General features: G+C 53.5%; 8 protein-coding genes across 8 annotated transcripts; 4 read left to right on the forward strand and 4 right to left on the reverse strand.

The window, feature by feature from the left end:
• Positions 1-139: 139 nt before the first annotated feature.
• Positions 140-978, reverse strand: M409DRAFT_23082 (uncharacterized protein; the record flags this gene model as incomplete). The annotated part of the gene is made up of 4 exons (XM_033806624.1): positions 140-421; positions 476-646; positions 698-868; positions 922-978. The coding sequence occupies 4 exons, from the start codon at positions 976-978 to the stop codon at positions 140-142; spliced, it is 681 nt and encodes a 226-aa protein (XP_033667329.1).
• Positions 979-1,364: 386 nt separating this feature from the next.
• M409DRAFT_36707 (uncharacterized protein) lies at positions 1,365-2,285 on the forward strand (the record flags this gene model as incomplete). The annotated part of the gene is made up of 2 exons (XM_033810602.1): positions 1,365-1,450; positions 1,502-2,285. 2 exons carry the CDS (start codon positions 1,365-1,367, stop codon positions 2,283-2,285), a joined length of 870 nt encoding a protein of 289 aa, XP_033667330.1.
• A 474-nt stretch (positions 2,286-2,759) lies between these two features.
• M409DRAFT_54791 (uncharacterized protein) lies at positions 2,760-5,209 on the forward strand (the record flags this gene model as incomplete). The annotated part of the gene is made up of 5 exons (XM_033812829.1): positions 2,760-2,825; positions 2,888-3,415; positions 3,499-3,705; positions 3,756-4,523; positions 4,574-5,209. 5 exons carry the CDS (start codon positions 2,760-2,762, stop codon positions 5,207-5,209), a joined length of 2,205 nt encoding a protein of 734 aa, XP_033667331.1.
• Positions 5,210-5,277: 68 nt separating this feature from the next.
• Positions 5,278-5,791, reverse strand: M409DRAFT_66513 (uncharacterized protein; the record flags this gene model as incomplete). The annotated part of the gene is made up of 3 exons (XM_033816966.1): positions 5,278-5,431; positions 5,480-5,708; positions 5,773-5,791. The coding sequence occupies 3 exons, from the start codon at positions 5,789-5,791 to the stop codon at positions 5,278-5,280; spliced, it is 402 nt and encodes a 133-aa protein (XP_033667332.1).
• A 450-nt stretch (positions 5,792-6,241) lies between these two features.
• Positions 6,242-7,309, reverse strand: M409DRAFT_54792 (uncharacterized protein; the record flags this gene model as incomplete). Its single annotated transcript, XM_033812830.1, has 1 exon — positions 6,242-7,309. One exon carries the CDS (start codon positions 7,307-7,309, stop codon positions 6,242-6,244), a length of 1,068 nt encoding a protein of 355 aa, XP_033667333.1.
• Positions 7,310-7,743: 434 nt separating this feature from the next.
• On the forward strand, positions 7,744-10,069 carry M409DRAFT_66515 (uncharacterized protein; the record flags this gene model as incomplete). The annotated part of the gene is made up of 3 exons (XM_033816967.1): positions 7,744-7,813; positions 7,867-9,596; positions 9,650-10,069. The coding sequence occupies 3 exons, from the start codon at positions 7,744-7,746 to the stop codon at positions 10,067-10,069; spliced, it is 2,220 nt and encodes a 739-aa protein (XP_033667334.1).
• A 185-nt stretch (positions 10,070-10,254) lies between these two features.
• On the reverse strand, positions 10,255-11,176 carry M409DRAFT_54794 (uncharacterized protein; the record flags this gene model as incomplete). Its single annotated transcript, XM_033812831.1, has 2 exons — positions 10,255-10,716; positions 10,784-11,176. 2 exons carry the CDS (start codon positions 11,174-11,176, stop codon positions 10,255-10,257), a joined length of 855 nt encoding a protein of 284 aa, XP_033667335.1.
• A 341-nt stretch (positions 11,177-11,517) lies between these two features.
• Positions 11,518-12,046, forward strand: M409DRAFT_54795 (uncharacterized protein; the record flags this gene model as incomplete). The annotated part of the gene is made up of 2 exons (XM_033812832.1): positions 11,518-11,733; positions 11,789-12,046. The coding sequence occupies 2 exons, from the start codon at positions 11,518-11,520 to the stop codon at positions 12,044-12,046; spliced, it is 474 nt and encodes a 157-aa protein (XP_033667336.1).
• Positions 12,047-12,147: the final 101 nt, after the last annotated feature.

Genomic DNA, 12,147 nt, shown 5'->3' on the forward strand with positions numbered 1-12,147 from the left:
GAATCCATCTCTTCTGGAAGCTTGACCATTTGACAGACTACAGTGGATAGAAATCAACTCGAATGGCTCGAACAGGTTGATTAGCAGCCTCTGCTCAATGCACCCCACACCAACCCATAGCTCAGATACCGAAGTACCCTCACTTACCCCTAAAGGTCTTGAACGCCTCCTCAACAGACATGCCCTTCTTAATAGCCTCAGCAGTCTTTGCATCTGCTTCCGCCTTCGGTGGAATAGCATCTAATGCCTTCCTCGCCAACTCCCTCGGCACACAGACCACACCATCCAAGTCTGCAATGATGAAATCTCCAGGCCGAATCGTAGCGTCCTGGACTGAGGATTGTAGCTTGACGGGCACATTGATCTCAGAAGGTCTGGATACTGCTGTGGCGGCTGTTGTGCCGATGGCTCTCGAAAATACCTGGGGCACGTGTCAGTCTTGAAGTTTGGAGAAAAGGGGATTGTGGGAAAATACGGGGAATTTGAGATCTCTATGTTCTTGCAAATCTCTCACTCGTCCATCCACGACTGTTCCCTCCGCACCGAGATACTGTGCCCGCATGCTCATGAGCCCGCCGTAGCAGGCATTTACATGAGGCGTTGGCTGGCTCATGAAGACTACGGAGCCTTTCGGGACTTTGTCGATCTGGGAAGCAAATGTTAGAAGCGAGGGACGTAAAAGCATTCTCATCCGTACATAATTCCCTTGGAGCTTTGGTGCATCGGTCTCTGACTTCAGCACCATCTTGACTGTGAAGGCTTTGCCGACGATCTTCGTGCTGCCGGATTGGAATTCTGGGGAGAACATGGTAAGGCCTTCGAGGAATCCGCCGTGCGTTTCGCCGAGTTTTGACAGGCCATCTGCTACCTGTTGAACGATCAGCTTTTCGCCTTCGACTATCAATCTATGGGTGAATATACGTCGCACGCAGTCCATTTCCGTAAGTCTGCGATGATAGAACTGTCTTCGTCCGCCATATTAATCTTTTCGTCTTGACAGGGCTTCTCGGTCGATCTTCTCCTTCCACGTGTACTCCATCTCCATGCCTATGTGCTTCATATATCAACATCCTGAGCAGCATTCTACCTATCATCGGCCATATAGCGACCTCTCACAGTATCGCTGCTACACAAGCTGGCTCGGTACAGCCGATGTACGGCTTGCTCGGTGTTTCGCCGAGGGCCGATAAAGGCGACTGGAAAGAATCGGATCCGAATATGTTCGCCTATAGCTGAGGTAGAGCTGCTTGTGAATGGTCCGGATCCGCTCCTTCAAGGAATATTGTTGACAAGTTCAAGAGCTGTGAACGCTCCCAATAGACACTTCATAATCCCGATTGAAAGGCCGCTGCGAGGAATTGACCATGACAGGCTTCCCACAGAGCAACAGAACTTACCAGATTCTTCACGCTGCTGCGAAGGGCGGCTATGCAGTGGGCGCGTACAACTGGTATGTGTTTGATGAGATCGGAATGCCAAGCCAGTGCTGATGGAATCGCAGCTACAACAACGATGGAGTGATGGCGATGATCCAAGCCGCAGAAGCGAACAACTCTCCAGCCATCATACAGCTCTTTCCATGGACCCTTCACTTCCAGGGCGTCGAATTCGTAAAATATGTGATCAATTTCGCACACAAGGCCAAAGTGCCCATTGCGGTCCACCTCGATCACTGCATCAAGCCTGAAGATGTCGAACTCGCGCTCAGCCTGGATCCACCTTTCGACAGCATAATGATCGACGCCTCAACGAGCGAGCCAGAAGAGAACATCCGGACTTGCAAAGCGTATGTCGAACGGGCGGTGGCGAAGGGAATCTGCATTGAGGCCGAGATGGGGCGAATCGAAGGCGGTGAAGATGGACTGCCAAACGTGGACATGGAGACCATCATGACCAACCCTGATGAGGCCTCTCACTTCATCAAATCCACAGGAGTCCATTTCTTAGCACCGTCTTTCGGCAATATCCATGGAGGTTATGGTCCAGGCGGGGCAGACAAGGCATGGGATCTGGCCCGGTTACAAAAAATCCACGAGTTGATACCTGGGACACCTTTGGCACTACATGGAACGCATCCTGTGAGCGATGAGCTGTTCCACAAGGCAATTCGGTGCGGTATGGCGAAGGTCAATCTGAACAGGAACGTGAGAGATGGATATACGAAGTTCGTGGCGGAGAATGCTGGGAAGCTAGAGTTGACTATACTGAAGCAACAGGGGGTGGAAGTGTACAGGAAGGATATAGCAAGAGCGATGGATATGCTAGGATCGAGCGGAAAGGCATAGACCCGGCCACGTGGACTGGTCGGTCGAATTTGATGCGCCCATTCGGCTTGTACACCTTTCTCGATCAGATTATAAGCGGCGTGGACTGTATGAGCTGAACGAAGGCTTACATAACAGCAGTCGCAATGCTGATGAATGAAGCCAAACTGATATACCATGACGTTCCTGGCGACCAGCTCAAACCATGAACATCGCTACTGCTCTCTAGAGCCATAGGGCTGAAGCGATGTCGCGACGCTAGACAAAACTTTTTCCGAGGCGTACGACGCAGACCCTGGCCATGTCTGGGACGCAGTGGGTATATGAGGATGGCCGGGACGAAGACGAGATTTATCGGTCGTTTGGGCGAAGGAGTGAAGAGAAGCTGGGAGTCTGGCCCCCAAAAGAGGACAGATCTTGGCGTCCGCATCGGACCGTCTCCGATGAGAGCGGAGAAAGTAAACGCCGACATCACCTCTCTTGACCTTGTCAACAATGGACTCGTCGCCGGCGCCAATCAAGAGGCGCGGGAATGCATGTAAACGCTGCCGCCAGCAGAAGGTATGGATCACTCCTCAAACACGTTTCACGATGCTACAGATAAGGCTGATCGATGATGTAAGATCAAATGTGATGGAGCGTCGCCATCGTGCTCCAACTGCACGAAGGTCAAGGCCGACTGCATCAAGACATCCCAATCGAGCGAGCATATCGCCGGGCTAGAAAGGAGGATCCATGATCTTGAGAGTCAGCTACGCGCACAGCAAAATGCTGCCCAGTCAGCTGCCATCTACGCTCAAGACCAGCCCAGTGCCACGTTCAAGGACTCGCCCACTTCAGCCTTCAATCCTTCACTTCAAGGAGGAGTGACGAGCCCAGGGCAGGGCCATCTACCAACTGCTCCCACGCCAGCGTCTATCGATAGCCATATCGGACCCAGTCAGCCTTTGGCTCATGATGTTGGATTGCTTTCGCTGGGTAACAGCGGCGATCCAAAATACCTCGGTCCCTCCTCAGGTGTCACTTTCGCGCGTCTCATCCATGCGGTCGTACCTCAGGCACAGGGAATTCCTACAGCCTTGGCCAGGAACCTTGCCCCTGTTGATACTGAGGCTGGACTTCAGCCTGCTGTCTCGCAATTTCCAGAAAAGGTTCGTATCAGATGAAGCGATAGTTCTCTCCTTCCACATCGGGAACAACGCATTCTGCGATCTTGCAGCTGACGATGCCATAGGCTGAGCTTCACTACTTCGAAAACGCCTACTTCGATGTCTGGCAACCGATATATCCCTTTCTCGACGAGGAAGCATTTCACAGCATGGTAGAGAGACTATATGAGACCCATCACGGCCTTCATGGCCTTGTGGCTCCAGCCATCGATCCCGCGACATCGATGGATCTGGGCCAATGCTTCTTGGTGTTGGCGCTGGGCGCCCAAGTTGTAAGTTAGCGACCCTCGGAAAATGACCCAGATCTAACAGTGGTTGCTAGCTCGAATCTAGAGTCGGTAATGACTTCGGCTCCAGTAACCTTTACGCCACAGCCATCCAGCATATCGCCACAGTACCCCTCCACGACAGCCTTCGTGGGGTTCAAGCGATGATCCTACTGGTTCTCTGTAGCTTCTCTTTCCCCCAAGGCGGCAATGCCTGGTTCTTGGTGTCTGCGATCATCGCAAGTTGTCTTGATCTTGGCTTGCAAAGAAGACAACTTCGACCATCCGACCAGCTCTCGGAAGAGGACAGGCTAAAGCTAACGCAACATGAGAATCTCCGTAGTTCTATCTTTTGGTCTGGATATTCACTCGAGAGAACACTTTCTGTTATCCTCGGCAGGCCTCTGACTCTACGCGATGAGGCAATTGACATTCGTTTTCCAGGTGGTCACGCAAGCGACGAGCTCGACAGCACTGCTGTGGTCGCTGCTCTGGATTCAGGCCCCAAAGTGCGCAATCCACAGAGACCTCCAGCCAAACGCGCGCGACTGGAGTCCATGTCCTCAAATAGCGGACCTGCGGCAGAGCCTGGATACGAGCTATCTGTCTTGTCTTTCCGGTTTGATCGGATCGTTGCAGAGATTAAATTGATGGTCTACCGCGTGGTGAACCTCCCGCACCGCTTTCCGTGGCCCGACAATCGCAGCGAGTGGCAAATGCAGGTGCACGAAGCCTGTCGAAACATTCTCTCACAAGCTGAGAGCGTGTTACACATTCGCAAAGGCCGAAATTACGAGCATCTGATGCACTCGCTCACACTCAAGGTATGCGATGCCCCAACTATCTTTCCGTGTATCAGGCTAATAAACTTCAGTACCATCAATGTCTCATGATCCTGTACCGACCGAGTCCAGCCTTCCCAGAGCCCTCTTCGACCGCGATGGAAGCCTGCTACAGCAGCGCGGTGGAGATTCTTCGAATCCACGCAGAGATGAATCGCTTCGCAACACTGGTCAACAGCTGGCTCACAGCACATGCAGTCTTCACAAGCGGGATTACCATGCTGTACTGCCTCTGGATGAGCCCTGAAGTACGCAAGAACTCATCAATCAGCGACTTGTCGAAACATGCTAGTGCCTGCACGAGCGTGCTGCAAAAGCTCGGCAAGACGTGGTCGGTGGCTGAGAGTGCTCGGATGAAGTTTGAGAAGCTCGTCAGCCATACTTCTGATAGCTTGAGGCAAGACAATCGCGGCCAAATTGGCGCTGTACCCATCAACGTGAACACCGTCGGCGAAGGACATGACATCCCAGCGGGAGAGGGCGTCCCTGGCTCTTACGACCTCCTAGACGGCACAACATCACAATTCGAACCTTCATGGGACGACCTCATAGCTGGAAACTCCCTTCCAGGTCCCGGCATGATCATGGACGAGCTGGGCGACATGAGTACTTGGTTCGATCTCGATTGGCTGAGCGATATCAATTATTCAAATATCTCGTGGCCTTGAGTCTGCGTTGTCTATCCTCTATGGAATCCTCTGTGGAAACCTCCAATCCCAAGCTGCTCCAGCGCGGTTTATGCCTTCGAGGACGGCTCCGGCGGCGTCGCAATCCCATTCTTCAAAGCGCCCTTGGCAATAAAGTCGCACATGTACTCGTCTTCCGGCTCCACCTCGAAATCGAAGCGGATCAAATCCTCCTTGTACGGCCACATCAACTCCGTTGTAACCCTGCAACTTATTAGCACCGATCCACACCGCAACTCCTCAAGGACTCACTTGTGGTGCTCTTTACTCGCCTGATACTCCTCCAACGCCGCGCGATCATGATGGTAGCTCAGCAAGGCATAATGGAAACCCTGACTCCGCTCGATGGGCGTGGTGACAGAGGGCCCGCCGACTATGAGACGATGGTCTTTGACGCAGGCGAGGTTCTTGAGGGTTTTGAGTTCCCTTTGGAAACTGGCTTTATGAGCGGCGGAGACGTCGGCGCGGAATTTGAAGAGGACTGTCAATGACATCACATTAGCCACCACATTCTAGGACGTGCGAAAGGGTCGGTGAAAACGTACCAATGTGTATGAGGGTCATATTTGGATATGTGCAAAAAGGGAACCTCGAAAGCTAGGTTGGGTCTTGTAACTTAGTCGATGTACATTGATCGAGCAGAGAAACAAACAAATGTAGATTCTGGATCTAATGAAAGAGGTACCTTTGCGGCCGAACTCCACGGGCAAAGGATGGAGATCGGTCTGGGGTCCGGAGACGATCGGTGTTCTTCCGTTGGGATGTGGGTGCACGCATGCATGCAGGTATAAGCCTCATGGTTTTGCCGACGACTGCTTGACTCGTGCTATTCAGATGCCGATGTGTGTGCCGAGACTGGTCGTGCTGTGAGAATGTCTTATTTGGCGAGGAGGTAGACTTTGGGTGTTGATGATCATGAACGCAGCCTCGTCTCGGCGTTGTTCATGTCTCGGTTCTAGTTCATTGTGACAAGCACTGTCGCCGGATTGACGAACATTGCCGGTTTTTGTCCATTCAAGGAGCAGCCTCAGCATTATCACAAATCTTCTCAAACTCATCCAGCAAGCTATACAGCCTCTGCTTCTCCCTCTCACCCCCAAAAATCGACTCCACAGCCCCTCTGCAAAGCTCCACCAAATCATACCTACTAAGATTGAAATGCCACGCGGCGAGAAAATACTCGTTCGAGATCGGACTCCCAAAGATTCCTACGTCATCCGTGCATAGCGCGATTGCGTTGCTTTGACCGTACCAGTTGGCGAAGTGGTGGTCAGTGAACTCTCTTTTTCCACCAGGAAGCATTTTTGCGTGTACATTGCAAGAGAGGCAGAGTTCGAGGCCTAGTTTGCGAGATGAAATTTCGGCTTCAATGGCTGGGGTGGTGTGGATTACATGGCCGAGTCTGTCGGGTTGGTAGGAGAGGAGGGTTTGGAGTTCGACCTCTGTGCTGGATTGGGGGACTTCGGCGAAGTGGAGGGTGAGTCTGAGGTTGTGAGCTTTTGCTAGTTTGAAGGCTTCGCGGAATGTTGTGACGTCGCCTTTGAGGGGGTTGCCGCAGAGGTCGATGCCGACTACGCCTTTGTCTTGATACTTAATGGCCAGCCTGACTGTCTCCATGGCTTGTTCTAGAGTATTGCGTCGGTCGATTGAAAGGATGAGGTAGGTTGACAAAACTTCTTTTCCATGCTTTGCGATCGTGTCGAGCACAGTTTGAACATACACCTCCTTGGTCATACCATTCTCAAGGCTCTCTCGCGGCGTAGTCCGCAGCTCGAGGTACTTCACCCCATCAGCCTCAAACTCCTTCAGCACCTGCTCCGTGGCAAACGCAACAGACTCCGTGTCATTGCACAGGTTGTAGATGTACTTGTCGAACACTGGAAAGAAAGACAGGATATCGTGATGCTCGGCTTCGGGTCGACAGGCGCTTAGAGGGTCTTCTAGCTGCGAGCCCGCCGGACTTGATCGCTTCCGCTTCCAGACCTCGTGTAGACATTCTGGGCTGATGCTTCCTGTCAGATGGGCGTGTAGTTCGGCCTTGGGCAAGGCTTTGGTAAAGTTCTCTGTCACGTCGCCCCACATTGTGAATACCAGGTGTTCGATTGATCGTTGTAAGCAGGAGGCAGTGCTTGGTTTGACTCATGTGCCACTGGATGCAAAGTATTGATTCTAATCCAATGGTGTGGCCTCTCATTCGATCTGCACATGAACGTCGATATTGTTGCCATTTGATGGGGTACTTTTGGCTGTCAGGTGGCCATTGAACTTCGAGTCATCCTCTAGCTTTGATTCATATGATTATAGCAGCGTATGGATCCAATAGCCATTCGCGCAGAGAGGTGAATATACTGAACAGATGGAGCACGGGGCGGGATGCAGTTGAGACTGACTCAGAGCAAGTTCAAGCCTGAGGCATGAAATCCTTGGCGCAGCGGAGCCCCACCCTCGACTTCAAATTGTTCGCACGCCGCCGCCAAACACGCGCCTGGTCGCAGACACACACCAACACCGCGAACATGGCACCTTCATTTGAACAGCTCGACCCCGAGACCGAGTACGAAGATGACGAGGAGATTGACTTCTCGGGTAAGGCGAAGACAGCGATGCACATTTGGGCGAAGGCTGACGAGGACAACCAGATCTGCGCGAGCAGTTCGAGACCAACATGGAGGAAGGCCTCGACACATTCATCGTGATCGACGGCCTTCCAAAAGTCCCCGCCGCCAACAAGGACAAGCTGGTCAAGTTCTTGCTGCGAAGCTTGACCAAGGTCGGCAAGACCAAGGAAGAGAATGTCTACATGCCCATGGGCGACGATGGCGTGTCCGAAGGCTTCGCCTTCGTCGAGTACGAGACGCCCGCACAAGCCGCCGCCGCAGTCAAGGCGCTCCATGCGACTCCCCTCGACAAGAAGCACACCATATCTGTCAACAAACTCACCGATATCGAGCGTTATGGGCGCGAGGGCAGAATCGACGAGAACTACAACCCACCCGAGATCCCGGCATTCGAAGAGAAGGAGCATTTGCGATGGTGGTTGGGCGATGCAGAGGGCCGAGACCAGTTTGTCATGTACCGCGGCGACAATGTCGGTGTGTACTGGAACGAGAGGGATGGACAACCGGACCCGATCGTGGATCGCCAGCACTGGACCGAGTCATTCGTGCAGTGGTCACCGAAGGGCACATATCTCACCTCCATGCACAACCAGGGTGTACAGCTCTGGGGCGGTCAGAACTGGTCGAGGCAAAAGCGTTTCATGCACCCAGGCGTCAATCTCGTGGATTTCTCGCCAGACGAGCGCTTCCTCACCACCTGGTCCCACAAGCCCATGGAAATCAGCGAAGGCAACCCAGTCCTCTCTCTTGAAGAGGATGGCAAGAACTACATTATCTGGGACATCGCAACCGCGAAGCCGCTCCGTTCCTTTGTCACACTCGATGCTCCTGGCCCGACCCTCGACCCAGAAGGCAACCCCGTCAAGAAGAAGATCCAATGGCCTGCGTTCAAGTGGTCTGCTGATGCCAAGTATGTTGCACGTATGAACTACAAGCAGAGCATCAGCGTGTACGAACTCCCCAGCATGCGACTCATGGACAAGGCCAGCGTCAAGATCGAGGGCATTGAGGATTTCGAGTGGTGTCCAAGCAACCCTCAGCGCGAGGGCAAGAGAGACTACGAGCAGTTGTTCTGTTACTGGACTCCTGAAATGGGCTCCAACCCGGCCAAGGTCGGTCTCATGTCCATCCCATCCAAGGAGATCGTCCGCACTCGGAACCTGTTCAACGTCAGCGATGCCAAGCTTCACTGGCAGTCAGAGTCCGCCTTTGTCTGCGTCAAGGTCGACCGACACAGCAAATCGAAGAAGTCGCACGCCACCAACCTGGAGATCTTCCGCGTCAAGGAGAAGGGTGTTCCAGTCGAGGTGGTCGACGACATCAAAGAAACCGTCGTCAACTTCGCATGGGAGCCCAAGGGTGACCGATTCGTTCTCATCACTGCTGGCGAAGCCGTCCAAGGCGCAGCGGTTGGGCCAAAGACATCCGTCTCGTTCTTCTGCCCCGAGAAAGCAAAGGGCAATGCTGTCGGCAACTTCAAGCATATTCGCACGGTAGAAAAGAAGAACAACAATGCCATCCACTGGTCTCCTAATGGTCGATTTGTGATTGTGGCCACGGTGCTGAACCAGCAGAGCTTCGATCTCGATTTCTACGACTTTGACTTTGAAGGTGAGAAGGAGGAGAAGGACAAGGATCTGACTGCGAACTTGCAGCTCATGGCCACTGCTGATCACTACGGCTTGACTGACATTGAGTGGGACCCAAGCGGACGCTTCGTTGCCACCAGCGCCAGTGTCTGGAAGCACAGAGTAAGTTTTATCATCACCACACGCATGAATCTGTTACTGACTCGCCACTTTAGATGGAAAACGGATACCACCTCTACAGCTTCTCCGGTCAGCTCCTTCGCGAAGAACCCATCGAGCAGTTCAAGCAGTGGGCTTGGCGACCACGACCAGAGCGTCTGCTCAGCAAGGAAGAGATGAAGAACGTGAGGAAGAACCTGCGCGAGTACTCCCGCCAATTCGAAGAGGCCGATGTTGCCAAGCGTAGCAGTGCCGACAAGGCCGTCATCGAGGCCCGTCGTAGGCAGCTCGACGAATGGTTGGCATGGCGCGAACGTGTGCAGGCCGACCTGCTTGAGGAGCGCCAGGACTTGGGTCTGCCTGAACTTTCTGACGAGCAACGTGCCCTTGTTGTCGATGACGACGGCGATGAGAGCAAGGTGGTTGAGGAGATCTTCGAGGAGATTCTGGAGGAGTCTGAGGAGGTTATCGAATAGAGCGTGTTTGATCAGGTTGCAGTATAGTTGCGCTATTGGTCAATACCCGCACAACGCACATACAGAGTATTGCATTCATTACCAGATGTGCTGTCTATGTTTCACAAATCCGCTCCATAGTCCCAACGCCTCGCTCAATTTCGACAGATTCGTTGCTCATAACGCCATTTGCACATCACTCACTGTCATGCCCACCCCAATCGCAACAAGAGAACCCACAACAACCCAACGAACAACACAATCCCACCCAACAACCTCCCCCAAGCAACCAACCCCTGCCACACCAAAACCCCTTTCAACTTCCGAATCTCCTCCCCCTCATTCATCCTCGGAAACTCCCTCCCCTTCGGCACCTCCCTGCCTAAGAACTCACAAAGCGGCTCCCACCCATCCTCCGGCTCCCACTCCAACACCTGCTTTCCCCTCGCCGCGCAGGTGACGTGCACCCATTGGTTGTGTCTGTTGTAGCATTCCTTGCTGAAGATGCCGGCGGTCGTGGCGGGGACGCCGTAGCGTTTGGCGGCGAGGCATTTGAAGTGCGTGTAGAGGGCGTGGTGAGCTCTCGGGAGCGGGAGGAGGAGGGTTGTGAGGGCGTAGAGGGGGGTGGAGAAGAAGGCTAGGGAGGTTTGTGTGGAGGTGGCCCAGGACTGGTGCGGGGTGGGGTGGTTAGTTGGGTTGGACTGGGTTGGTTTGGGGGAAGGGGGATGTGCGTACTTCGGGTGTTTTCCGTTTGTTTAGGATGACTTTGCAGTCCGGGTACATATCCAGTAGATCGTTCAAGAACACAAAACCGGGCCAGTCGCTGCTGGCGTTGTAGCCCGTGTAGATCTCGCGCAGAATCGCCTGTCTTTTCTTCTTGTCTTTCTCGCGTGTTGCGCGATTCAGTTTATGGATTTTCTCGGGGTGCGGCATGAGGTACGCGCCGTGCATGCTCGGCGCGAGCGGCGGGTCGAGGATCTGTTCGAAGGCGAGTTGGAGCGAGGAGGTTGCGCAGCGCCATTGGCCTGCTGCGATGACTTGGAGGCCGCAGCTGGTGGTGTCGGAGGGGATGGTTTGGGTGTCGTCGAGGAAGCGAATGTCCTCTTTCTTCTCGCTTGACGAAGGCATGGTGGGGTTCGGGGATTTTTATAGGTCGGGATGAGGTGGGGAGGAGAGCGATGGACAGAAAGGGATACCGCTGCTTGGCCTTGTTGCGGGTGTGTTTGTAGATATGTAGTGGAGAGGGAAAGGGAGCATTGGTGGACTATATTACCTCTTTGACAGTGTGCGAGGGAGAGAGGCTGAAGATAGAGTCTTCCTTCGCCTGAAGCCATGATGTTGGAACGTTGGTGTTCCAGGCGCATGGGAAGTGGTATAAGGAGGCGCGATCGCCCTAAATCGGGACCCCATGCCATGCCGTCCGAGGGTTTTCGACGGCTGGATCAGGAAGTAGGTACAAGGAGAGCGACATGCCCAATGGCGCCGGGGGCGAGATGAGGGCAAGACTGTTGCGGCTATCGTGTGTTGGGGGTGTTTCGAGAAATGTCCTCCCTCGTGGAAGCCGCGCTGCAGGTGACAGAAGTAGGGCTGGCGGTTTGATTAAGCTTCTTTCAGGCGAAGTCTATTTCCGAGCCGAGATGAAGGCAGTGCTTCATCAGCCGTGTGCTCTGCGTTCTGTGCTTCTGGTATGGCGCCGACGATGGGTATGAGTGAGTGCTCCTCTTGGCTTCCTGGCGACAGTGGGCACAGAGGATTGATGAGGTGAAGTCAGGATTCGCTCCTGCTGGGGATCAATCTGCCGTGGAAAGACCGAGACGACGACATCAATTTCCACTCGCCAACATCGTGCTTCGTTCTCCTTCCTTCATGACCGGTATCATGAGGTGCCCTGATCGAGGAACTGCCAGATGGATCCTCTACGAGATCCACATCTTTTCGCTCAATATGCGCCATCGGAAGAAGACTCGGAAAGACGCTGCTGAAAGCGCCATGGTCTGATGGTAAGTCACTCTATGCTCCCAATTTTATGCCTTCACAATTTCATAGACTGAAGAGGCCTCTAAATATTATATTTGTTTTCAATTCAATGTCCTCACCAC

Source organism: Zasmidium cellare (genome assembly GCF_010093935.1).
Source record: "Zasmidium cellare ATCC 36951 unplaced genomic scaffold M409scaffold_18, whole genome shotgun sequence".
Lineage (NCBI taxonomy): Eukaryota > Fungi > Ascomycota > Dothideomycetes > Mycosphaerellales > Mycosphaerellaceae > Zasmidium > Zasmidium cellare.